General features: G+C 41.4%; 1 protein-coding gene and 1 long non-coding RNA gene across 2 annotated transcripts in view; both read left to right on the top strand.

Annotated features, from left to right (window-relative positions):
- LOC137642364 (prostaglandin G/H synthase 2-like) overlaps positions 1–11,679 on the top strand; it is a 34,268-nt gene extending 22,589 nt beyond the window's left edge. Inside the window, exons 11-13 of the mRNA XM_068374857.1 lie at positions 3,614–3,724; positions 10,176–10,389; positions 10,880–11,679. Of these exons, the coding sequence (XP_068230958.1) occupies positions 3,614–3,724; positions 10,176–10,389; positions 10,880–11,118 (564 nt within the window). The 3' untranslated portion in view covers positions 11,119–11,679. The remainder of the gene's footprint in view (positions 1–3,613; positions 3,725–10,175; positions 10,390–10,879) is intronic.
- A 1,801-nt stretch (positions 11,680–13,480) lies between these two features.
- The window catches only part of LOC137641945 (uncharacterized), a 41,513-nt gene continuing 27,925 nt past the window's right edge, over positions 13,481–27,068 (top strand). Inside the window, exon 1 of the long non-coding RNA XR_011044602.1 lies at positions 13,481–13,751. This is a non-coding gene — a long non-coding RNA (uncharacterized lncRNA). The remainder of the gene's footprint in view (positions 13,752–27,068) is intronic.

Raw genomic sequence — 27,068 nt, 5'->3', positions numbered from 1 at the left:
TTTCTTTTATTTTGTTACTTGTGACTGTGTTTCTGTTTTGTTACTTGTGAGGGTTTTCTGTTTTGTTACTTGTGAGTTTTTCTTCTATTTTGTTACTTGTGACTGTGTTTCTGTTTTGTTACTTGTGAGGGTTTTCTGTTTTGTTACTTGTGATTTTTTTTTTTCGATTTTGTTACTTATGATTGTGTTTCTGTTTTGTTACTTGTGAGGGTTTTCTGTTTTGTTACTTGTGAGTTTTTCTTTTATTTTGTCACTTGTGACTGTGTTTCTGTTTTGTTACTTGTGAGGGTTTTCAGTTTTGTTACTTGTGAGTTTTTCTTCTATTTTGTTACTTGTGACTGTGTTTCTGTTTTGTTACTTGTGAGGGTTTTCTGTTTTGTTACTTGTGATTTTTTTTTCTATTTTGTTACTTATGATTGTGTTTCTGTTTTGTTACTTGTGAGGGTTTTCTGTTTTGTTACTTGTGAGTTTTTCTTTTATTTTGTTACTTGTGACTGTGTTTCTGTTTTGTTACTTGTGAGGGTTTTCTGTTTTGTTACTTGTGAGTTTTTCTTCTATTTTGTTACTTGTGACTGTGTTTCTGTTTTGTTACTTGTGAGGGTTTTCAGTTTTGTTACTTGTGAGTTTTTCTTCTATTTTGTTACTTGTGACTGTGTTTCTGTTTTGTTACTTGTGAGTTTTTCTTCTATTTTGTTACTTGTGACTGTGTTTCTGTTTTGTTACTTGTGAGGGTTTTCTGTTTTGTTACTTGTGATTTTTTTTTTTCGATTTTGTTACTTATGATTGTGTTTCTGTTTTGTTACTTGTGAGGGTTTTCTGTTTTGTTACTTGTGAGTTTTTCTTTTATTTTGTCACTTGTGACTGTGTTTCTGTTTTGTTACTTGTGAGGGTTTTCAGTTTTGTTACTTGTGAGTTTTTCTTCTATTTTGTTACTTGTGACTGTGTTTCTGTTTTGTTACTTGTGAGGGTTTTCTGTTTTGTTACTTGTGATTTTTTTTTCTATTTTGTTACTTATGATTGTGTTTCTGTTTTGTTACTTGTGAGGGTTTTCTGTTTTGTTACTTGTGAGTTTTTCTTTTATTTTGTTACTTGTGACTGTGTTTCTGTTTTGTTACTTGTGAGGGTTTTCTGTTTTGTTACTTGTGAGTTTTTCTTCTATTTTGTTACTTGTGACTGTGTTTCTGTTTTGTTACTTGTGAGGGTTTTCAGTTTTGTTACTTGTGAGTTTTTCTTCTATTTTGTTACTTGTGACTGTGTTTCTGTTTTGTTACTTGTGAGGGTTTTCAGTTTTGTTACTTGTGAGTTTTTCTTCTATTTTGTTACTTGTGACTGTGTTTCTGTTTTGTTACTTGTGAGGGTTTTCTGTTTTGTTACTTGTGAGTTTTTCTTCTATTTTGTTAGTTGTGACTGTGTTTCTGTTTTGTTACTTGTGAGGGTTTTCTGTTTTGCTACTTGTGAGTTTTTCCTATTTTGTTACTCGTGAGTTTTTTCTATTTTGTTACTTGTGAGTGTTTTCTGTTTTGTTATATGTGAGTGTTTTTCTGTTTTGTTACATGAGTTTTTTTCTTTTTTGTGACATGAGTGTTTTTTTTCTATTTTGTTACTTGTGTTTTTCTATTTTGTTACTCGCGAGTGTTTTCTATTTTGTTACTTGTGAGTTTTTTTCTATTTTGTTACTTGCAAGTGTTTTTCTGTTTTGTTACTTGTGAGTGAGTTTCTATTTTGTTCCCTGCGAGAGTTTTTCTATTTTGTTACTTGTGAGTTTTTCTGTTTTGTTACTTGTATAGTGTTTCCTATTTTGTTACTTGTAAGGGTTTTTGGGTTTGTTACTTGTGTAGTGTTTCTTATTTTGTTACTTGTAAGTGTTTCTCTGTTTTGTTACTTGGGTAGTGTTTCCTATTTTGTTACTTGTGGGGGTTTTCGGTTTTGTTACTTGTGAGTTTTTTTTCTATTTTGTTACTCGTGAGTTTTTTCTATTTTGTTACTTGAGAGAGTTTTCCTATTTTGTTACTTGTGAGTGTTTTTCTGTATTGTTACTTGTGGGCGTTTTCTATTTTGTTACTTGTAGTTTTTTTTCATTTTGTTACTTGTTAGGATTTTCCTATTTTGTTACATGTGTTTTTCTATTTTGTTACTTTTGAGTGTTTTTCGATTTTGTTACTTGTGAGTGTTTTCCTATTTTGTTACCTGTGTTTTTCCATTGTATCACTTGTAAATGTTTTTCTATTTTGTTACTTGTGAGTGTTTTTCTATATGGTATATTTTTCCAATATTAAGGTGTTTCCCCTGATGTTTGGTATTTAAATTTTCCCACTTTAACTTGTAAACTTTGGATGAACCCTTTGTGCAGAAAAATTCCACAACGTTAGCCTCCTCAACAGCACTTTGAACCCCTTTACACAAACTACGCCATTCACATTTCTCTTGTAACTGCTCTCACATCTTCTGGATACTGAATATCCTCCTCTTTTACGCAATACCTCCCGTGTCTTCCTCTACACACTATTCTAGAAATTATATTCCAGCTGTGACCAGGTTGTGGAAGACCTAAAAGTTTTATTCCAGCTGTGACTGGATTGTGGAGTGATCAGACTTTTCGTCAGTTCTTTTCTGGTGAACTGGTTGACATAAGTCTCATTCTATAGTTTATAAAGGAGTGTTCTATTTTAACGTTGTTATTTATTTTAAAATACATCATATTCTTTATTCATTACTCACATATAGTTTATTTGCCACTTCTAAATTTACTTTCCTCACTAAGCTGCTTCCCTGTTGAAGCCCTTGGTCTTGTAGCATTCTGCTTTTCCAACTGGGGTTGTAGCTTGGCTAATAATAATAACAATAATAATAATGATAATAATAATGATAATAATTCTTACACAATTCCACCAACATAATAATCCTTCATTCTGTCTACATAACATCACTTAGAGGGTATACTCAGGCACACTATACTGTTTGTGTCCTTATTTCCTTTCCTCACTGGGCTATTTTCTCTATTGGAGCTCTTAGGCTCATAGCATCCTGGTTTCCAACCAGGGTTGTTGCTTATCTAATAATAATAATGATAATAATAATAATAATAATAATAAGAAGAAGAAGAAGAAGAACAAGAACAAGAACAAGAAGAAGAAGAAGGAATACTCTCCAAAATTAAAACCTTGTTGTCTAGTCTTGGGTAATGTCATAGCCTCTGTGCCATGCTCTTTCACTGTCTTGAGTTAGAGTTCTCTTGCTTGAGGGTACACTCGGGCACACCATTCTATCTTATTCTCTGCCTCTTGTTTTGTTAAAGTTTTTATTGCTTTTATAGGAAATATTTATTTTAATATTGTTACTGTTCTTAGACTATTTCATTTTCCTTGTTTCCTTTCCTCACTGGGCTATTTTCCCTGTTGGAGCTCCATGGGTTTATAGCATCCTGCTTTTTCGACTAGGTTTGTAGCTGAGCAAGTAATAATAATAATAATAATAATAATAATAATAATAATAATAATAATAATAATAATAATAATAATAATAATAGATACAATTTGTACTATTTCATTACAATGTTTCCATGTTTATATCAATCAGTATCTTTCATTTGAACTACGAAATATTATTCTTGCAGATCAACAATGCAAATTATTCACTCAAGGATTATTCATCTCCTCTTGACCCAGTATTCAATGAAGGCATTGATAAGTTTACTGAAGCTCTTCTCAAGACTCGCGCTGGTGTGGTAAGTGGACTTATAACTTTGTCGTATTTTCTTCTCTAGACTTCTTTTCTTCTGGCAATTATAGATTTGAATATATGGTGTGGAGTAGCATATAGGTAGATGATTAACATATGAAACCTATAGGCTCGTTTTCTTTCTTTTTATCAGTTCTGTAATTTATCTCAATGGTTTGCTTGTATACTGATCAAAATTGTTTTCTCGTCATTTTTTTTTATTTAGTAGTGTAACATTATAAACTTTCATGCATCATATACAACCTGTCTTTTTATTCAGTGTTATGACAAAGTAACATCCCTGCCTTTTTAAAGGCCGTTGAATTATTTGTTTCAGTGCTTTGTCAAATACCTTTTAAAATTCCATAAATATTTAGCATAATATGTAAATATTTCTCTGAATTTGACAACATATAAAGACTATATTTGTTTTTTGTCGTCTGGTGTGAAATAAAACTGATTAATGTTGATTTCAAACATTTCTGAAGTACCTTCTCAGCATTTTCATAGCATTTCTGCAGTGTTGTCTCAGCATTTTCATAGCATTTCTGCTGTGTCGTCTTATCATTTTCATAGAATTTCTGCAGTGCTGTCTGAGCATTTTCATAGCATTTCTGCCATGCCATCTCAGAATTTTCATAGCATTTCTGCAGTGCCATCTCATCACTTTCATAGAATTTCTGCAGTGCTGTCTGAGCATTTTCATAGCATTTCTGCAGTGCCGTCTCAGAATTTTCATAGCATTTCTGCAGTGCTTCCTCAGTATTTTCATAGCATTTTTGCAGTGCTTTCTCAGTATTTTCATAGCATTTCTGCAGTGCTTTCTCAGTATTTTCATAGAATTTCTGCCATGCCATCTCAGCATTTTCCTAGCATTTCTGCAGTTCCGTCTCAGAATTTTCATAGCATTTCTGCAGTGCTTTCTCAGTATTTTCATAGCATTTCTGCAGTGCTTTCTCAGTATTTTCATAGCATTTCTGCCATGCCATCTCAGCAATTTCCTAGCATTTCTGCAGTGCCGTCTCAGAATATTCATAGCATTTCTGCAGTGCTTTCTCAGTATTTTCATAGCATTTTTGCAGTGCTTTCTCAGTATTTTCATAGCATTTCTGCAGTGCTTTCTCAGTATTTTCATAGAATTTCTGCCATGCCATCTCAGCATTTTCCTAGCATTTCTGCAGTTCCGTCTCAGAATTTTCATAGCATTTCTGCAGTGCTTTCTCAGTATTTTCATAGCATTTCTGCAGTGCTTTCTCGGTATTTTCATAGCATTTCTGCAGTGCTTTCTCAGTATTTTCATAGCATTTCTGCAGTGCTTTCTCAGTATTTTCATAGCATTTCTGCAGTGCTTTCTCAGTATTTTCATAGCATTTCTGCCATGCCATCTCAGCAATTTCCTAGCATTTCTGCAGTGCCGTCTCAGAATTTTCATAGCATTTCTGCAGTGCTTTCTCAGTATTTTCATAGCATTTCTGCAGTGCTTTCTCGGTATTTTCATAGCATTTCTGCAGTGCTTTCTCAGTATTTTCATAGAATTTCTGCCATGCCATCTCAGCATTTTCCTAGCATTTCTGCAGTTCCGTCTCAGAATTTTCATAGCATTTCTGCAGTGCTTTCTCAGTATTTTCATAGCATTTCTGCAGTGCTTTCTCAGTATTTTCATAGCATTTCTGCCATGCCATCTCAGCAATTTCCTAGCATTTCTGCAGTGCCGTCTCAGAATTTTCATAGCATTTCTGCAGTTCTTTCTCAGTATTTTCATAGCATTTTTGCAGTGCTTTCTCAGTATTTTCATAGCATTTCTGCAGTGCTTTCTCAGTATTTTCATAGAATTTCTGCCATGCCATCTCAGCATTTTCCTAGCATTTCTGCAGTTCCGTCTCAGAATTTTCATAGCATTTCTGCAGTGCTTTCTCAGTATTTTCATAGCATTTCTGCAGTGCTTTCTCAGTATTTTCATAGAATTTCTGCCATGCCATCTCAGCATTTTCCTAGCATTTCTGCAGTTCCGTCTCAGAATTTTCATAGCATTTCTGCAGTGCTTTCTCAGTATTTTCATAGCATTTCTGCAGTGCTTTCTCAGTATTTTCATAGCATTTCTGCAATGCCATCTCAGCAATTTCCTAGCATTTCTGCAGTTCCGTCTCAGAATTTTCATAGCATTTCTGCAGTGCTTTCTCAGTATTTTCATAGCATTTCTGCAGTGCTTTCTCAGTATTTTCATAGCATTTCTGCCATGCCATCTCAGCATTTTCCTAGCATTTCTGCAGTTCCGTCTCAGAATTTTCATAGCATTTCTGCAGTGCTTTCTCAGTATTTTCATAGCATTTCTGCAGTGCTTTCTCAGTATTTTCATAGCATTTCTGCAGTGCTTTCTCGGTATTTTCATAGCATTTCTGCAGTGCTTTCTCAGTATTTTCATAGAATTTCTGCCATGCCATCTCAGCATTTTCCTAGCATTTCTGCAGTGCCGTCTCAGAATTTTCATAGCATTTCTGCAGTGCTTTCTCAGTATTTTCATAGCATTTCTGCAGTGCTTTCTCAGTATTTTCATAGCATTTATGCCATGCCATCTCAGCATTTTCCTAGCATTTCTGCAGTTCCGTCTCAGAATTTTCATAGCATTTCTGCAGTGCTTTCTCAGTATTTTCATAGCATTTCTTCAGTGCTTTCTCAGTATTTTCATAGCATTTCTGCAGTGCTTTCTCGGTATTTTCATAGCATTTCTACAGTGCTTTCTCAGTATTTTCATAGAATTTCTGCCATGCCATCTCAGCATTTTCCTAGCATTTCTGCAGTGCCGTCTCAGAATTTTCATAGCATTTCTGCAGTGCTTTCTCAGTATTTTCATAGCATTTCTGCAGTGCTTTCTCAGTATTTTCATAGCATTTCTGCCATGCCATCTCAGCATTTTCCTAGCATTTCTGCAGTGCCGTCTCAGAATTTTCATAGCATTTCTGCAGTGCTTTCTCAGTATTTTCATAGCATTTCTGCAGTGCTTTCTCAGTATTTTCATAGCATTTCTGCCATGCCATCTCAGCATTTTCCTAGCATTTCTGCAGTTCCGTCTCAGAATTTTCATAGCATTTCTGCAGTGCTTTCTCAGTATTTTCATAGCATTTCTGCAGTGCTTTCTCAGTATTTTCATAGCATTTCTGCCATGCCATCTCAGCAATTTCCTAGCATTTCTGCAGTGCTTTCTCAGTATTTTCATAGCATTTCTGCAGTGCTTTCTCAGTATTTTCATAGCATTTCTGCAGTGCTTTCTCAGTATTTTCATAGCATTTCTGCCATGCCATCTCAGCATTTTCCTAGCATTTCTGCAGTTCCGTCTCAGAATTTTCATAGCATTTCTGCAGTGCTTTCTCAGTATTTTCATAGCATTTCTGCAGTGCTTTCTCAGTATTTTCATAGCATTTCTGCAGTGCTTTCTCGGTATTTTCATAGCATTTCTGCAGTGCTTTCTCAGTATTTTCATAGAATTTCTGCCATGCCATCTCAGCATTTTCCTAGCATTTCTGCAGTGCCGTCTCAGAATTTTCATAGCATTTCTGCAGTGCTTTCTCAGTATTTTCATAGCATTTCTGCAGTCCTTTCTCAGTATTTTCATAGCATTTCTGCCATGCCATCTCAGCATTTTCCTAGCATTTCTGCAGTTCCGTCTCAAAATTTTCATAGCATTTCTGCAGTGCTTTCTCAGTATTTTCATAGCATTTCTGCAGTGCTTTCTCAGTATTTTCATAGCATTTCTGCAGTGCTTTCTCGGTATTTTCATAGCATTTCTGCAGTGCTTTCTCAGTATTTTCATAGAATTTCTGCCATGCCATCTCAGCATTTTCCTAGCATTTCTGCAGTGCCGTTTCAGAATTTTCATAGCATTTCTGCAGTGCTTTCTCAGTATTTTCATAGCATTTCTGCAGTGCTTTCTCAGTATTTTCATAGCATTTCTGCCATGCCATCTCAGCATTTTCCTAGCATTTCTGCAGTGCTGTCTCAGAATTTTCATAGCATTTCTGCAGTGCTTTCTCAGTATTTTCATAGCATTTCTACAGTGCTTTCTCAGTATTTTCATAGCATTTCTGCCATGCCATCTCAGCATTTTCCTAGCATTTCTGCAGTTCCGTCTCAGAATTTTCATAGCATTTCTGCAGTGCTTTCTCAGTATTTTCATAGCATTTCTGCAGTGCTTTCTCAGTATTTTCATAGCATTTCTGCCATGCCATCTCAGCATTTTCCTAGCATTTCTGCAGTTCCGTCTCAGAATTTTCATAGCATTTCTGCAGTGCTTTCTCAGTATTTTCATAGCATTTCTGCAGTGCTTTCTCAGTATTTTCATAGCATTTCTGCAGTGCTTTCTCGGTATTTTCATAGCATTTCTGCAGTGCTTTCTCAGTATTTTCATAGAATTTATGCCATGCCATCTCAGCATTTTCCTAGCATTTCTGCAGTGCCGTCTCAGAATTTTCATAGCATTTCTGCAGTGCTTTCTCAGTATTTTCATAGCATTACTGCAGTGCTTTCTCAGTATTTTCATAGAATTTATGCCATGCCATCTCAGCATTTTCCTAGCATTTCTGCAGTGCCGTCTCAGAATTTTCATAGCATTTCTGCAGTGCTTTCTCAGTATTTTCATAGCATTTCTGCAGTGCTTTCTCAGTATTTTCATAGCATTTATGCCATGCCATCTCAGCATTTTCCTAGCATTTCTGCAGTGCCATCTCAGAATTTTCATAGCATTTCTGCAGTTCCGTCTCAGAATTTTCATAGCATTTCTGCAGTGCTTTCTCAGTATTTTCATAGCATTTTTGCAGTGCTTTCTCTGTATTTTCATAGCATTTCTGCAGTGCTTTCTCAGTATTTTCATAGCATTTCTGCCATGCCATCTCAGCATTATCCTAGCATTTCTGCAGTGCCGTCTCAGAATTTTCATAGCATTTCTGCAGTGCCATCTCAGAATTTTCATAGCATTTCTGCAGTTCCGTCTCAGAATTTTCATAGCATTTCTGCAGTGCTTTCTCAGTATTTTCATAGCATTTCTGCAGTGCTTTCTCAGTATTTTCATAGCATTTCTGCAGTGCCGTCTCAGTATTTTCATAGCATTTCTGCAGTGCTTTCTCAGTATTTTCATAGCATTTCTGCAGTGCTTTCTCGGTATTTTCATAGCATTTCTGCAGTGCTTTCTCAGTATTTTCATAGCATTTCTGCCATGCCATCTCAGCATTTTCCTAGCATTTCTGCAGTGCCGTCTCAGAATTTTCATAGCATTTCTGCAGTGCTTTCTCAGTATTTTCATAGCATTTCTGCAGTGCTTTCTCAGTATTTTCATAGCATTTCTGCCATGCCATCTCAGCATTTTCCTAGCATTTCTGCAGTGCCGTTTCAGAATTTTCATAGCATTTCTGCAGTGCTTTCTCAGTATTTTCATAGCATTTCTGCAGTGCTTTCTCAGTATTTTCATAGAATTTCTGCCATGCCATCTCAGCATTTTCCTAGCACTTCTGCAGTGCCGTGTCAGAATTTTCATAGCATTTCTGCAGTGCTTTCTCAGTATTTTCATAGCATTTCTGCAGTGCTTTCTCAGTATTTTCTTAGAATTTCTACCATGCCATCTCAGCATTTTCCTAGCATTTCTGCAGTGCAGTCTCAGAATTTTCATAGCATTTCTGCAGTGCTTTCTCAGAATTTTCATAGCATTTCTGCAGTGCTTTCTCAGTATTTTCATAGCATTTCTGCCATGCCATCTCAGCATTTTCCTAGCATTTCTGCAGTGCCGTCTCAGAATTTTCATAGCATTTCTGCAGTGCTTTCTCAGTATTTTTATAGTATTTCTGCAGTGCTTTCTCAGTATTTTCATAGAATTTCTGCCATGCCATCTCAGCATTATCCTAGCATTCCTGCAGTGCCGTCTCAGAATTTTCATAGCATTTCTGCAGTGCTTTCTCGGTATTTTCATAGCATTTCTGCAGTGCTTTCTCAGTATTTTCATAGAATTTCTGCCATGCCATCTCAGCATTTTCCTAGCATTTCTGCAGTGCCATCTCAGAATTTTCATAGCATTTCTGCAGTGCTTTCTCAGTATTTTCATAGCATTTCTGCAGTGCTTTCTCAGTATTTTCATAGCATTTTTGCCATGCCATCTCAGCATTTTCCTAGCATTTCTGCAGTGCCATCTCAGAATTTTCATAGCATTTCTGCAGTGCTTTCTCAGTATTTTCATAGCATTTCTGCAGTGCCATCTCATCATTTTCCTAGCATTTCTGCAGTGCTGTCTCAGCATTTTTGTAGCATTTCCGCTGTGTCGTCTTAGCATTTTCTAGTGTTTCTGCATCGCCGCCTCAGTATTTACGTAGTATGATAAAACAGTCTTGTTCATCTGTAAGTCTTCACTTTGCATTACTACTTCTTTTCATTCAGGTACCATCATTGTAAGGCTCGTTTTTCCTGTCTTCCTTAATCAGATCACAGCACAGAACCACGGAGAATCTCTCTATCCTTTTCTGAAAGAAGCGCTGAAGGCAAGCCGTCAGCTGAGGTTCCAGGGACTTAATGCCTACCGAAGGAAGTTCAACTTGATGCCCTTCGGAAGTTTTGAGGAGCTGACAGGGGACAAAGAAATAGCTTCTCTATTGGAAGAAGTGTACGAGGACATCAATGCGGTGGAATTTTATGTTGGTAAGTAAATGACCTTTTTGCTGAATCGTACCAAAGATTTGACACGTTTGCATCTAAAATTATGTGAAATAAATCATACAGAGGATGAATCTCTCTTCCAAGCTATATGATACTTATATCAGATGTTAGCACAAGTGATTATATGGGTTGCAATATCAACATAGTTTGTTTTATAAACAAAACGGTAATATTCGGTAGAGTCCCATGCAGCACCATTACCGCTTGCCAGTATATAGGAGCTTAATGTTTTTCTTTTTTTTTTTTGCGAGTAAAGCCAACACATGTCGGAGCAAAAATCATTAGACTCTATCGAAATATTGCCGAAATTTAATGGTTTTTGCTGCGCCGTGCGCTCGCTCCGCTCGCGAAAAATGAACATCAAGCTCCTATGTAGTGGCAAGCATTAATGGCGCTGGGTAGGACTCTACCGAAATATTACCTAAAAACTTTTGTTTACGTTCATCTTGATATCGCTGGATATGCTTTCCAGGATTACTAGTAGAACGCTCAGACTCTTCCATATCAGGCGTGACCATGATGAACATGGCTGTGGCCTGGACCATCAAGAGCATCTATTCCAGTCCACTTTGCAGCCAACTTTACTGGAAACCCTCCACTTTCGGAGGGAAGGTTGGATGGGACATCATCCAGAACACGTCTTTACAGAAGCTCTTCTGTCTGAACTTGAGAACGCTCTGTCGCGACTTTCAATTTACCGTTTTATCTTAATTTATTTAAGTTATGCTTTTTTTTATATTATATATGATTATTATTATCCTTTGATTTTTTATCATAGACCAAAATTTCATCGTTACCAATCTCTGAAATAATAATTGATATAGACCTATGTCAATAGGCGTATGAGCAGATGATGACGATGTGATATATTTGACCAATGTAGTGATTTATCAATCTCGTTGGTTGATTTTATTTTCAGAATTCTTTACAAGCAATAAAAAAAAGGTTCTACTTTCATTAAATATAAAAGTCTTTTGATTTACATTGATCCTAGTTATATTCATTCTCACTAAAGCCTTTTGAAGAAACTGAGGAGCCTTTGTAGGGTGACGGCCAGATCCCGTAGAAAACGAGAATATTCTGAACTGTGGCCGTGGTTCTAAAAACGATTTTGGCGGGAGAAGTTAACTTAAAAAACCCACCTAACCTATGCTAAAAGCCGTATCCTTACCCAGGGGGGCTTTGGCCCCCCGGACCCCCCCTTACACAACAGTTTCCTTACCTATGAGTACGACGGGAGAAGCTAACTTAAAAAACCCACCTAACCTATGCTAAAAGCCGTGTCCTTACCCGGGGGGGGGGGGGGGGGGGGGCTGTGCCCCCCGGACCCCCCTTACACAACATATTTAAGATCCGTAGACCATTTCCAAACGTTTTTATTCTATATAAGATAACAGTCGGAGCGATAATAAGCAAATTAGGACGCTTGGCCGTAGCGCTACAAACTACCCGAAACGGAATACATATAAAACAAATGAATCAGCATGGACTTATCTTCAAGAAATATGATTGTTTTATAGTAGTACAATTAGAAGATATAATATTTAGTGGGAATAGAGTATTGCTTATGGAGGGTACAAAGTTTATTTTGCATATTTCAATGGTGACAATATTTTTATGTATCAGCAATTTAAGAATGAAAAGAAATATCTTCATTTCCCTGTCCAAGACTTTGTATAGTGACTTGTTACTTTTAAGGGAGAAATATATGTAATAAGGTTTCCTAATTATTATTATTTTTATTATTATTATTATTATTATTATTATTATTATTATTATTATTATTATTACAAGCTAATCTACTATACCTTAGATGGAAGAGCAAGATTCTACTAGGCCAAGGGCTCCAACAGGAAATATAGCGCAGGGAGGAAAGGATATTAAAAAAAAAAATAAACTATATATAAGAATTAATGTGTAAGAAAAATAAAATTTCTTAAGATCAGTAACAACGTTAAAATATATTTGTCATATAGACAGTAAACTATGAAGCGAGAGAGAGAGAGAGAGAGAGAGAGAGAGAGAGAGAGAGAGAGAGAGAGAGAGAGAGAGAGAGAGAGAGAGAGACTACCGTCAACCAGTTCAACCTGAAAAGTCACTGGAAGTTTGAATCTCAGAAACTCCACAGGAAGACCTTCTAGGCTACAATGCTAAATTGATAAACTTGAGAAAATTTAGACCATTTTCTTATTTGTAGTTACTGAATATTTAAAAAGACACATGATTATCTTATCGTTTACCTTTTGTATGTTTTGAAATAGCCACAAAGATGCTTTCAATATTTTTCAAATTAAACTAAACCTTTCAGTACTATTATTAATTAAAAGACATTTTTGAATGGGACACTAATATTATAGCCTCTTCCAAACACACACACACACACACACACACACATATATATATATATATATGTTTATACTATATATATATATATATATATATATATATATATATATATATATATATATATATATATATATATATATATATGTATGTATACTATATATATATATATATATATATATATATATATATATATATATATATATATATATATATATATATATATACTGTATATATATATATATATATATATATATATATATATATATGTATTTGTACTTATATATATATATATATATATATATATATATATATATATATATATATATATATATATATATGTGTGTGTGTGTGTGTGTGTGTGTTTATGTATATATTTATACACACGCGTATATATATATATATATATATATATATATATATATATATATATATATATATATATATATATATATATATATATATATATATATATATACACGTGTGTGTATGTATGTATGTGTGTGAGGAAATATATATATATATATATATATATATATATATATATATATATATATATATATATATATATATATATATACATATATATATATATATATATATATATATATATATATATATATATATATATATATATATATATATATATATATATATATATATATATATATATATATATCAAACCATTATTCAAACACAGATGACTCTCGAGAAAAGAAAAAGAGAGCTATCACTGTCATTTCATACCACCTACAAATACTAAATCGCAGAGAACAAATCCTCTGGGCAAGGATCAAGGATCAAGGACCCCTGAACGCCATGATGATCTAGTAATGTTTCTGTTTTGTGTTATGGGACATTTTGATGGTGAAGTTCCCACTGTGTACTTATTAGGAATGTAAACAATAGTTCCATTAGTGTCCATTTATGATTGTTTTTATTTTCATCTGTAGAGGGACCAACTTCTCAAGAAAACAGAAGCCCTTGCCATATCCATTCTAGTAAGTGGTTGCTATTACTGTTTCTAAAAGTGTTATTGTTTTATGCTGCTAAGTTCAAAAGCTCTTGTCATTGTTGACAAGTTAATATGTTTTTTATGTACTGTGGTATGTCATTGTGTAATGATATAATTAATGTGTGACCTACCAAGCGAAACTATGTAAACAATATGACTCATATTATGAAAGAAGTTTACTTTTATTCAGGCCATTCTACATTATGATTATATATATATATATATATATATATATATATATATATATATATATATATATATATATATATATATATATATATATATATATATATATATATATATATATATATATATATATATAATTTGGGTGTTTCATTGCTTAACTGCAGATTTCAACTTTGTGCCTGAATTATTGATAATATAGATCACACTAGTTGCCCAAGGAAGGTCTCAAATATTTTTATATTAAATGGTGTCCCAGGATCCTTTTTGTTGTTACTGTTTTTGATAAATTTGACAATTAGATACTCTGGTTTTACTATCAATATACAAATCCAGGGTGGTATTGTACTGTATTACAGGGCAATGTAATACAGTAAAACTTTACTTATATATATATATATATATATATATATATATATATATATATATATATATATATATATATATATATATATATATATATATATATATTTTTGAATACGACTTCAGGTATTTTATCGGCGCAAGTTTAGTCTTGCCAAGCGAGTTTCTTGCATACAATGGTAATTTCAGTTATTATTTTAAATGTGAGCACTGGGTGATTTTGGGCTATGAATTTATCTAATGTCTCCCACCTATACACAAATGAACCAACGACTAGCATAGATGATGAAGATCAGGTTAGAGTGAGGTACCTTACATCTGTACTGTATATATCTCTTTAATTTTTGTACTATTGTAATAAATTGGGGAACTTAGTCAGCACAGAAGACAGAATTGTAAGCCGGACAGTGATATTGTATGCATTTTTTCAATATTAAACTTACCCGATAATCATGTAGCTGTCAACTCCGTTGCCCGACAGAATTCTACGGGAGGGATACGCCAGCTATCACAATACTAGAAGGGGGTGTACTCACCAGCGCCACCTGTGGCCAGGTACTACAGTACTTCTTGTTGACACCTCCTCAATTTTTCCTCTGTCGTGCTTCCGGCAAGACGTTCTGGGATACGCTTATGATCTTGGAGTATTTTCACGGCTTTTGGTGAAGTATTTCTCTCAGATTTCGGCTGTCGCTTTACTGGAAAACTTCTATATTAGCTTAGATAGCTATTATTTAGTTCTGATTAATGGTTAACGATCTTTTTGCTTGATTTGGAATCCCCACTTGGCTAACTCTTTGATTCAAGATGTCTGACATTTCACAAGCCCCACCCCATAGACGATGTAGGTCTTGTAATAGGCGTATTCCGAAGGCCTCGGTAGATCCTCACACCACTTGTTCTGACTGTAGGGAAAGACCCTGTCAGTTGGAAGATCGATGTGAGGAATGCGCCGGACTTTCGGAACTTGATTTTGTCCGATTTCTTAAGTATTCAACCAAGTTAGAGAGAGAGAGAGTTAGGAGAAGTTCTTCTCGCTCTTCACTTTTTTCCTCACCTCATGATCCCCTACCTTTTCCTCCCCCTGTAGTGGCTACCCCCGAACCTACTATTTGCCCTCAACCTGATATGTCTGTTGTTTTGCGTGCCATTCAGGCTTTAGGTGACAAAGTGGAGTCGGTGGTTAGTGATCATAAGTCTCTTATGGCCGAAGTCAAGGAACTTAAGGTCAAGAGTGCAGTGGGTGGTAATAGTGCCAGTGCTGTGACGAGTGCTAGTGTCAGTGCAGTGCCAAGTGCTAGTGTCAGTGTCAGTGTGGTGCGTGAGGGTACTTCTGTGCGTGCCAGTCGTCCTCCCAGTCCGGGACCTCTTGCAAGCTCCCAAGCCCAGGGGAGAAGCAATGTCGAAGGGCAAAAGGGTTCGGCAGGCCTTGATCGGCGCACAGAAGTATCCTCGGTGGTTGCGGGCGTGTCTTCCAGAGACCGTCACTCCCACCCGCAGACGATTGAGCCCGTCTTTTACTCGTCTGCTGAAGAATTGTCAGGGAGGAAACGTTGGACTCAGGTCTCAAGACCTCTCAAACGCAGAGTCCAGACCTCAAGAGCTCTACAACCTGGCTGCAGTCATTGGATCAGCTCTGACTCGCCGCAGTCATCAGTTGAAGGCACTCCTCCTAAGAGGAGTAAGGTGCTACCGCAACAGATCTCTTCTGTTAAGATTTTGCCTCAGCAGACCTTAGTGTCTGCCGACCCCAAGTTGACTCTACTGCAGTCCATGCAGTCACAACATGTGGTCTTGATGCGTGAGTGTCAGGCTGAGAAGGTTACACCTCCTCCTGCGATCGCTCCGCCTAACCGCAGTCCTGCCTGCCAGGCGTACGATGTTGAGGCTCCTCAGGATACCTTACCACGTACTGAGTTACCAGTTTCCAGTGGTGTGCAGCTACCTCCGCCTTCCTTAAGGCAACCTCAGCAATGGGAACAGGAAGCTTATACCTTACTTCCTCCGCTTCCACTTGCGGTTCCACCAGTGAGGCAACACTCTCTTGAGGTACAACAACCTCTCCCATCCATGAGGCAGACACCTCAGCTCTCGCTGCAGCGACCTCAACCCTCCTCAAGGCGAGAGCCTCAACACCTTAGCCTTGCGCCTCAGGAACCTCAACTCGCGAGACAAGTTATGCGTTCTGCGCAGCCTCTACCCCAACTCTCGCAGCTCACACCTCAGGAACCTCAACTCGTTCCTCAGGAACTTGCTACTGCGCATCCGCTCACCTTACAGCAAGCGCAACCCTTGAGGCAAGACACTCATGCCAGGAGTCAGCCTCCTCCACCCTTGCGCCTACCTTCTGCTACTTCTTTTGACCAGCCTTTGCAGCCTGAGCCTCAGGTGTTCCCTCAACAGAGACTTGAGGAGGAAACCACAAGCGTTTTTGCTCCAGCTCGTGCAGATTCTGCTGTTCAGCATACCTTACCTCTCACTTCGCTATACTCTGGTGATGAGGTTTCTGATGATGAGGCTGCACACCTGGACCCCTCATCAGACGTGGATGAATCCAAGTCTTCTCCGCCTCCTATTGACTTTCGTAAGGTCTTGGCTCTTTTCAGAGAGGTATACCCAGACCATTTTGTCTCTGCTACCCCCCGCTCTCCGCCATCTGAGTTTTCGCTGGGCATGCAGCCAGCCAAGTCAACGTATACTAAGCTCGTCTTTGCAAGGTCCTCTAAGAGAGCGTTAAGGATTCTAGGGGAGTGGTTGCAGTCTAAGCAGCAACTAGGAAAGACTTCCTTTATGTTTCCTCCGACTAAGCTCACTTCTAAAGCGGGCGTTTGGTATGCCACAGGAGAGGAACCAGGCTTGGGAGTACCTGCCTCTGCCCAGGCTGACTTCTCAAGTTTGGTAGACTCTCCTCGTAGAACAGCAATGAGGCGCTCTAAGGTTTGCTGGACCTTCTCAGATCTTGATCACTTCCTAAAGGGTGTATTTAGAGCCTTTGAGATGTTCAATTTCCTAGACTGGTGCCTGGGGGCCCTTAGCAAGAAGACCTCCCCTGCGGACAAGGACTCAGCCATGCTCTTAATGTCCTGCATGGATAAGGCTATTAGGGATGGATCTGGCGAGCTTGCTTCGATGTTTGTGTCAGGAGTGCTTAAGAAAAGGGAGCAGCTTTGTACCTTCCTTTCCTCCAGCATCACACCTTGTCAAAGGTCTCAACTCCTTTTCGCTCCGCTCTCTAAGTTCCTGTTTCCCGAAGAGCTTGTTAAGGACTTGTCTGCGGCCCTGATACAAAAGGACACCCATGATCTTGTGGCATCATCAGCTCGTAAGACTAAGGTTGCTACCTCAGTCCCCAGGACTTATCGCACCCCAGTGGCTGATACTCCTGCTACGAGGTTTATTCCGCCCTTTCGTGGTAGAGCCCCCAGCCGAGGAAGCTCCCGTCCAGACTCTTCCAGGAGCAAGTCTAGGAAAGGTTCCAAGACTTCTAAAGGCAAAAACTGACTCTCCGCATCTCCAGACAGCAGTAGGAGCCAGACTCAAGATCTTCTGGCAAGCCTGGGAAAAGAGAGGTGCAGACGCCCAGTCTGTCAGTTGGCTGAGGGAGGGTTACAGGATACCATTCTGCCGCAAACCCCCTCTGACCACATCTCCCATCAACCTCTCTCCCAACTACAAAGAAAAGGACAAGAGGCTAGCGTTGCGCCAGGAGGTGTCGCTCCTTTTACAGAAGAAGGCAGTGGTTATAGTCCGGGACCATCAATCCCCGGGCTTCTACAACCGTCTCTTTCTGGTGGCCAAGAAGACAGGAGGTTGGAGACCGGTGCTGGACGTCAGCGCGCTCAATGCTTATGTCACCAAGCAGACGTTCACGATGGAGACGACGAAGTCGGTCCTAGCAGCGGTCAGGCAGGAGGACTGGATGGTCTCGTTGGACCTGAAAGATGCTTACTTTCACGTTCCTATTCATCCAGACTCCCAACCTTTCCTGAGATTCGTTTTTGGAAAGGTTGTCTACCAATTCCAAGCCCTGTGTTTTGGCCTAAGCACAGCTCCTATGGTGTTTACGCATCTGATGAGGAATATAGCAAAATTCCTCCACTTATCGGACATCAGAGCCTCCCTTTATTTAGACGACTGGCTGTTGAGAGCCTCCACGAGTCGTCGCTGTCTGGAGAGTCTCAACTGGACTTTGGACTTGATCAAAGAACTGGGTCTGTTAGTCAATCTAGAAAAGTCTCAGCTCATTCCCTCCCAATCCATTGTGTACCTGGGAATGGAGATTCGGAGTCAGGATTTTCGGGCTTTTCCATCGGCCCCAAGGATAAGCCAAGCCCTAGATTGCATCCTGAGCATGCTGAAGAGGAGCAGTTGCTCGGTGAGACAGTGGATGAGTCTCACAGGGACCCTTTCATCGTTGGCCCTGTTCGTCGAGCTAGGGAGACTCCACCTCCGCCCTCTTCAATTCCATCTTGCAGCTCATTGGGACAAGGGGTTGACTCTCGAAGCAGTCTCTATCCCAGTCTCCAAAGAGATGAAGACCACTCTCTTGTAGTGGAAGACCAATCTCCTTCTCAGGGAGGGCCTATCGTTGGCGATTCAGACCCCCAATCTTCATCTCTTCTCGGATGCATCGGACTCGGGCTGGGGCGCGACCTTGAACGGACAGGAGTGCTCGGGAACGTGGAACGAGGAACAGGAAACGCTCCACATCAACTGCAAGGAGCTACTAGCAGTTCATTTAGCCCTATTGAACTTCAAGTCCCTCCTGCTAGGCAAGGTGGTGGAGGTGAACTCCGACAACACCACAGCCTTGGCTTACATCTCCAAGCAAGGAGGGACCCATTCGAGGAGCCTATACGAGATCGCAAGGGACCTCCTCATTTGGTCAAGAAGTCTAAACCTCACCCTAGTTACGAGGTTCATTCAGGGCAACATGAACGTCTCAGCAGATCGCCTAAGCAGAAGGGATCAGGTCATCCCCACGGAATGGACCCTCCACAAGAGCGTGTGCAACAGACTTTGGACCTTGTGGGGTCAGCCGACCATCGATCTGTTTGCCACCTCCATGACCAAGAGACTTCCTTTGTACTGTTCCCCAGTTCCAGACCCAGCAGCAGTTCATGTGGATGCTTTTCTGCTGAACTGGTCCCATCTCGACCTTTACGCATTTCCACCGTTCAAGATCATAAACAAAGTCCTTCAGAAGTTCATCTCGCACGAAGGGACACGGCTGACGCTGGTTGCTCCCCTTTGGCCTGCAAGAGAATGGTTCACAGAGGTACTACAATGGCTGGTCGACGTCCCCAGGACTCTCCCTCTAAGAGTGGACCTTCTACGTCAACCTCACGTAGACAGGTTGCACCCAAACCTCCACGCTCTTCGGCTGACTGCCTTCAGACTGTCGAAAGATTCGCTAGAGCTAGAGGCTTTTCGAAGGAGGCAGCCAGTGCTATTGCCAGAGCAAGGAGGGTATCCACTCGTAGAGTCTACCAATCCAAGTGGGAAGTCTTCCGGAGCTGGTGTAGAGCCAATGCAGTTTCCTCTACCAATACCTCTGTGACCCAAATAGCTGACTTCCTATTACATCTTAGGAATGAGAGATCCCTTTCAGCTCCTACGATTAAAGGGTACAGGAGTATGTTGGCTTCAGTTCTCCGCCACAGAGGTTTGGACCTTTCTTCCAACAAGGACCTTCAAGACATCCTTAAGTCTTTTGAGACTTCTAAAGAGCGTCGTCTACCCACTCCAGGCTGGAACCTAGACGTAGTCTTAAGGTTCCTTATGTCACCTAGGTTCGAACCTCTCCAGTCAGCTTCCTTCAAGGACCTTACCCTCAAGACTCTTTTTCTCGTCTGCCTTGCAACAGCTAAAAGAGTCAGTGAGGTTCATGCCTTCAGCAAGAACATTGGGTTCACATCCGAATCTGCAACATGTTCTTTACAGCTCGGATTCTTAGCTAAGAATGAACTTCCTTCACGTCCTTGGCCTAGATCGTTTGAAATACCTAGCCTCTCCAACATGGTAGGTAACGAGCTAGAAAGAGTTCTTTGCCCTGTCAGAGCTCTGAAATTTTATCTTAATAGGTCAAAACCTATTCGAGGACAGTCAGAAGCCTTATGGTGTGCCATCAAGAAACCTTCGAGGCCCATGTCCAAAAACGGGGTTTCGTATTATATAAGGCTTCTGATTAGAGAAGCCCATTCTCACTTAAAGGAGGAAGACCTTGCTTTGCTGAAGGTAAGGACCCACGAAGTGAGAGCCGTAGCTACTTCGATGGCCTTTAATAAAAACCGTTCTCTGCAGAGCATAATGGATGCAACCTATTGGAGGAGCAAGTCAGTGTTTGCATCATTTTATCTTAAAGATGTCCAATCTCTTTACGAGAACTGCTACACCCTGGGACCATTCGTAGCAGCGAGTGCAGTAGTAGGTGAGGGCTCAGCCACTACATTCCCTTAATCCCATAACCTTTTTTAACCTTTCTCTTGAATGCTTTTATTGCTGTTTTTATCGTTGTTACGGTAGGCTAAGAAGCCTTCCGCATCCTTTTGATTTGGCGGGTGGTCAATTCATTCTTGAGAAGCGCCTGGGTTAGAGGTTGTGTAGAGGTCCTTTAGTAGGGGTTGCAGCCCTATATACTTTAGCACCTTTGAGTTGATTCAGCCTCCTAAGAGGAACGCTGCGCTCAGTAAGGAAGACGAACTTAAAAAAGAGGCAGAGTAACGGTTCAAGTCGACTTCCTTACCAGGTACTTATTATTTCATTGTTATTTTGAGATAACTGTTATATGAAATACGGGATACTTAGCTATCCTTTAATCTTGTACACTGGTTTTCACCCACCCCCCTGGGTGTGAATCAGCTACATGATTATCGGGTAAGTTTAATATTGAAAAATGTTATTTTTATTAGTAAAATAAATTTTTGAATATACTTACCCGATAATCATGATTTAATTGACCCACCCTTCCTCCCCATAGAGAACCAGTGGACCGAGGAAAAATTGAGGAGGTGTCAACAAGAAGTACTGTAGTACCTGGCCACAGGTGGCGCTGGTGAGTACACCCCCTTCTAGTATTGTGATAGCTGGCGTATCCCTCCCGTAGAATTCTGTCGGGCAACGGAGTTGACAGCTACATGATTATCGGGTAAGTATATTCAAAAATTTATTTTACTAATAAAAATAACATTTCAATTTTTTATGGATACAGTACCACCACCCTTTGTTTTATACAACAGTTATGTGTGAATATTTACTCATACTGAATTTATTGAATAATAAAATCTTGTGTTCCTCCTAACCCAACATAGATTGCCTTGTACATACTTATCCTTGGGCTTCACTCCATAATCCCTCCCACATAACTAAACTGACTTGGGGTGTTGTGTACTTACCTGTTGAATGTTGTATTAACTAAATAATGGTCCCCTCCCGACATTAGGGAAGGACACAACAATCTAAGTCAGGTTAGGTTGAGTTAACACAAGCTAGGGCACACTAAACTGTGGTATCAAAAACTGTATGAAAATTCATAGCTTCTGGGTGTTAAGTTGCTATCTGTGCAAATCCACATTCATACATCACCAAACTTAGCATTGTGTAGTCAGCCTTTCAATCAATGGGTGGTTACCATATCGTTTTTTGTTTTTGCTGCCATAATACCTGCACGAGAACTTAGATGACTTAATTTTAGTTTCCATTGTTAGCAGATTTGCGATGCTTTTCCACACCAATAAATTAATAACATAATGTATTGCTCGCTCAATCTGATAAAGTTACACACTTCTCTTATTACTGTATTTGTTCTTATGTGTTATACCAACCTCCGACCTTTAATGGGAATTTGACTTCAGAGAAAACTGGAACGTCTTTTAAGCTTTTTTAATGAGGTAAACACAGCTGCCTGTTGGTTGGCTGGTAGAACCGTGCCGACCCAACGAGTAGTTCTACCTTCACTTTGACCTTGTCCACCTGAGAGTACTGTACAAACGTACTTCTCGGTGTTCTAATCTAGCAGTTTTTTTTTTTTTTTTTTTTTTATAGATAAATGCCCTTGCAGACAGTCATGTTTGAAAAACATTAATGGAAAGAGGCAAGGATTTGCGTTGTATTCGGATAACTGTTTGTTACAGTTTCCTGGGCTACCTGTCGCTATCCAACATACTGTACAGTAATTTTTCCTGACAGGTGGCATGTCAGCTGCTGTTCTATCCCTGGAGTGTATGGCGATGATGATAACAGGAACATAAGGAAGATGGTTTCCCTGAATATTGCTGGTGCTCTGTTGTGAGAAGAGTTCCTTCTATGCCAAATGTAAAGGGGGATGGATGCAGCCCTTCTTGTTTCTGTCAGTATACACCGAGCCCGGAAGGCGATAAGGGCGTTCATCTGGCTGTGCTGTTGTGACTTCTTCCCCATGAGAGAGTTGTCATTGGCCCACACGATTCTGGAGAAGGTGAATTTAAGGTTCTCCCTTCTCATCTGCCTCATCTTTGTTGAATTTTCACTGCTTTTTCTTAAGAACAATTCAAAGAAGTTATCAAAGAAGTCTAGTGAGTTTAATCAATAGAAGACATATGTAGGTTCCAGGCACCTCTGTACTATTTAAGTGCTGAGAGTTACCCCACAGCGGGAAGAAACATCGGTGCACACAATATGAGGGAGTGTCTGGATACTCAGTGGAGGAGTTTTCACTCCTGTTATCTGTGCTTGGTCTCGTACCATGACGAGTAAGGGCCAAGTGTTGTCCCATATTGGAAAGAAACATTGGTTCTCACAGCTTTCATACAGATTGAGCATGCACACAGTTGATTGGGAATTAAAGTCTCTGCCATTCCCTCCCCCCTACTGGAAGATCGCTCGTTTTGAATAGATGGAAGATGTACATACTGTACTAAGTGTTGTACTTTAATGGGCAGAAACATTGGTATGAGCTGCTTTTGCTTATGACATGCTAATGGCAGTCCCTATTACATTCTCACTTCCGTGAATTCATGAGCACAGGGCATCGAAGTGCACCAAGAATCCACATGAACAGGGAAACCACATTTACTGAGAGTCCATGGGCACAGGATATTCATGTGCATCATCTCCATGTGCACAGGAAATCCACGCGCATCATCTCCACGTGTTCAGGGAAACCATGTGCATCGGCTCCATGTGCACAGGAAATCCATGTGCACCGAGAATACATTCACACAAAATCCACATAGAAAAGGCATCCACGTGCACCGAGAATTCACGTGCATCTGCAATCCATGTATACACGTAATCCACAGATGCTGAGAATCCATGTGTACAGTAACGGGAGATCACTTGCATTGGGAGTCCATGTACTTTTGGAATCCACACACACCTGGAATCCACTCTCACCTGGGATATTCACACTTGATCCCCTTGTTTAACATTAGTGAGTGTGATAACATCGAGGTGTGTTATGACATAGGCAGGTCACCTCGTCAGACTTCATTCTCACCTGTCTTAAGCTGACTGATTTCCACGTGCCTGGGACCCGTGCGTACCTATTGTCCATGTACGATCGGCTTCTATGCATTAGGCCACTACGTCTAATGCATCTACAGTACTTCTCTTTTGAAAAAAGATTGATCGGCTGGAGTTTTATGTCAGTTATCGATATCTCTCCACCTACTTGAAGATGATAGGTGTCGCTCTGGGATCGGTACTTAACAAAAACATGCCCAACACATTGTTGCCTAAGTACATAGTGCTTTTTAGTACTGTACTCTTTCTTGTGCGAGATTGAGTGCTTGCTCCTGTCTCATACGAGATTTATTGCATGCCCCTCGACCAGTATGAAGGGTGCTTCCCATTTCTTTTTTTCTTCGGAGAGTTCCTGAAATCTTCTAGGTAATTGACAACCAAGCAGTAGGATCCAAAGGGATTGTCCAACCAGTGAACAGGGAGCAAAACATTCCTTTTTCCCTTTCCCAGATGTCCAGGCTTACTGTGACCGCTGAGACCTGTCAACAGCCATACTTGTTATAAACACTTCTTAGTTCCGTAACTGAAATACAAACCACGCTATTTAATATGGGTAATTACTTTCGGCATAGCTGAAATGACGAGCTATTAGAATTTTAACGAGGGTTTACTACCCCACCGCTAGTTAGCAGGGGGTAGGGAGGGTAGCTTGCTACCCCCCCTCACACACCTGTGCTTGAGCTCACTTTGCTCTCGGCTCGGGTGGTAGTCGGACGTGTCCGCTGTCACCCTCGCCTTCTTTGACAGCCATTGCTAATCTTTTGTTTGCTTTTACTTTGACAGAATGTGTGTGTGTGAAGTTGGCCTATGCGATGTGTAAGTGTCCTGGTTTACCTGACCGCCCTTGTGGTACGTATATGTCGGCGGTCGAAACGAACCCCCACACCTTGTGTCCTTACTGTAGGGGCCAATGGTGTGATAAGAATAATGTGTGTGGTGAGTGTAGGGAGTGGTTTACCTCCCAGTGGGAGAGGTTTTCCCGGCGCCGGAAGAAGAAGTCCAGGCGGAATATTTCTCCTTTGAAGGTTTCTTTGAAAGGAGAAAATCCCAAGGGCTCTTCCTCGGTGGCCCAAACCTCCTCCGAAGCTTCCACTCGATCGGTTTCTTCCGAGAAACTGTCAAGTGGTAGTGTAGGCCGTAGTTCTGTTGACCGATCTCGAGGTTTGGGAGAGGTAGTTGCCTCCCATAGCGAGACAGCTCCTCCTCCTCCTCCCATGGGGAGGATTTTAATGAAAATGTTACTAATAATGATTTGTTGCAGCTTTCGGCTTCCTTGGGGCTTGAGGGTTTGACCTCCAAGGAAGCCTTGTTTGACATGATCAGGTTGGGGGCAGCTGTCAAACAATTGCCGACTTTAGCAGAGGTTGATCCTCTGTCTATCGTCGACGTTGTTGTGGCAGAGGCTTCCAATGAGTTGTATCAAACCTCTGCTCCTGATGTTGCTGATGTAGCTGAAGGCTTAGTTCCCCCCTCCGAACATCTTTCGAGGGAGGAACTAAGTCCAACTGTCTCTCTTGTCGGTGATTCTCCCCCTCGGGGGAGTTACTCACAGAGACTCCTCTTCGGAGGACTGCTGATGGTCAGCCCGCTGACCCCACGGCCCCCAGAGGGCGTATAAGGCGTAAAGTCCGCCTTCCTCTTCGCCGTAGAGGCCTTCCTTCACCTCACAAGGGTGTTAGGAGGCGCCTCTTCGGTTCATCATCTCCGCAGTCCGCCGCAGAGGAACCTCGCCGTCGTTCGCCGACTCGAGTAGCTACATCCCTGGACCTCTCTGCAGATCGTTTGCGATCTCCTTCTGTGGAAGGTCGTCCTTGCAAAGGACACGCCAACCTTCCACCCGCCAAACCTGCTGACCTGCCGTCGCCGTTCCTGGCCGCTGACGCGCTGTGGGCGCCTACTAACCCTGTTGTTAAACGGGCAACAGTCCCTTCGGGGCACAAGGGGCTTTCACTCAAAATTGTGTCTAAGTCCCTTACGCGCCAGGTATCCCCTGCACGCCAACGTTCACCTGCGCGCCAGTGCGCAACTGCGCGCAAGCGCTCGCTTGCTGAAGATCCTGTTATAGCGCGCCAGCGCTCACCTGTGCGTCAGCGCTCACCTGCACGCCAGCACTCACCTGTGCGCCAACGCTCACCTGTTCGCCAGCGTGCTACTGCGCGCCAACGCTCACCTGTTCGCCAGCGTGCTACTGCGCGCCAACGCTCACCTGTTCGCCAGCGTGCTACTGCGCGCCAACGCTCACCTGTTCGCCACCGTGCTACTGCACGCCAACGCTCACCTGTTAGCCAGCGTGCTACTGCACGCCCTCATCCTGATGCGCCCTGTTTTCCTGCGCGCCCCTGTTCTCCTGCGCCCCAGCGCTCGCCTGCGCGCCAACGATCTCCTGCGCGCCCACGATCTTATGATCTGAGCGCAAAGGGGAAGATAACCTCTTCCCCTACTCGCCAGCGCTCTCCAATGCGCCATCGGACCCAGCCTGCTCGCCATCCTTCACCTGCGCGAGTCTCCGACGCGCGCCCACCCATACAACCAGGTGTGCGCTCTCATGCGTGCAAGGGATATATCTCCTCGCTCGCCCAACGTTATCGCCCTTACGGGCTCTTCGAGATCCTGCGCGCCCGCGCGAATAATCGCCTTCGCGCGCGAGCGCTCATCCAGCCTTCTGCTCCCTCTGCAATCTCCAGCCCGAGCCCCTGTGCACCATCGCTCGCCCTCGCGTGCCCATGCTCGCCCTCGCGCGCCCACGCTCGCCCTCGCGCGCCCACCCTCACCCTCGCGTGCCCACGCTCGCCCTCGCGCCAACGATCTCCTGCGTGCCCACGATCTTCTGATCTGAGCGCAAAGGGGAAGATAACCTCTTCCCCTGCTCGCCAGCGCTCTCCAATGCACCATCAGACCCCGCCTGCTCGCGACCCTTCACCTGCGCAAGTCTCCGACGCACGCCCACCCATACAACCAGATGTGCGCTCTCATGCGTGCAAGGGATATATCTTCTGCGCGCGCGCCCAACGTTATTGCCCTTACGGGCTCTTCGAGATCCTGCGCGCCCGCACGAATAATAGCCTTCGCTCGCGCGAGCGCTCATCCAGCCTTCCGCTCCCTCTGCAATCTCCGGCCCGCGCCCCCGTGTGCCATCGCTCGCCCTCGCGCCCCCGTGTGCCATCGCTCGCCCTCGCGCCCCCACGCTCGCCCTCGCGCCCCCACGCTCGCCCTCGCGCCCCCACGCTCGCCCTCGCGCCCCCACGCTCGCCCTCGC

This window comes from Palaemon carinicauda, chromosome 6 (genome assembly GCF_036898095.1).
Source record: "Palaemon carinicauda isolate YSFRI2023 chromosome 6, ASM3689809v2, whole genome shotgun sequence".
NCBI classification, from domain to species: domain Eukaryota; kingdom Metazoa; phylum Arthropoda; class Malacostraca; order Decapoda; family Palaemonidae; genus Palaemon; species Palaemon carinicauda.
This window is presented reverse-complemented; position numbering and strand designations above follow the sequence as displayed.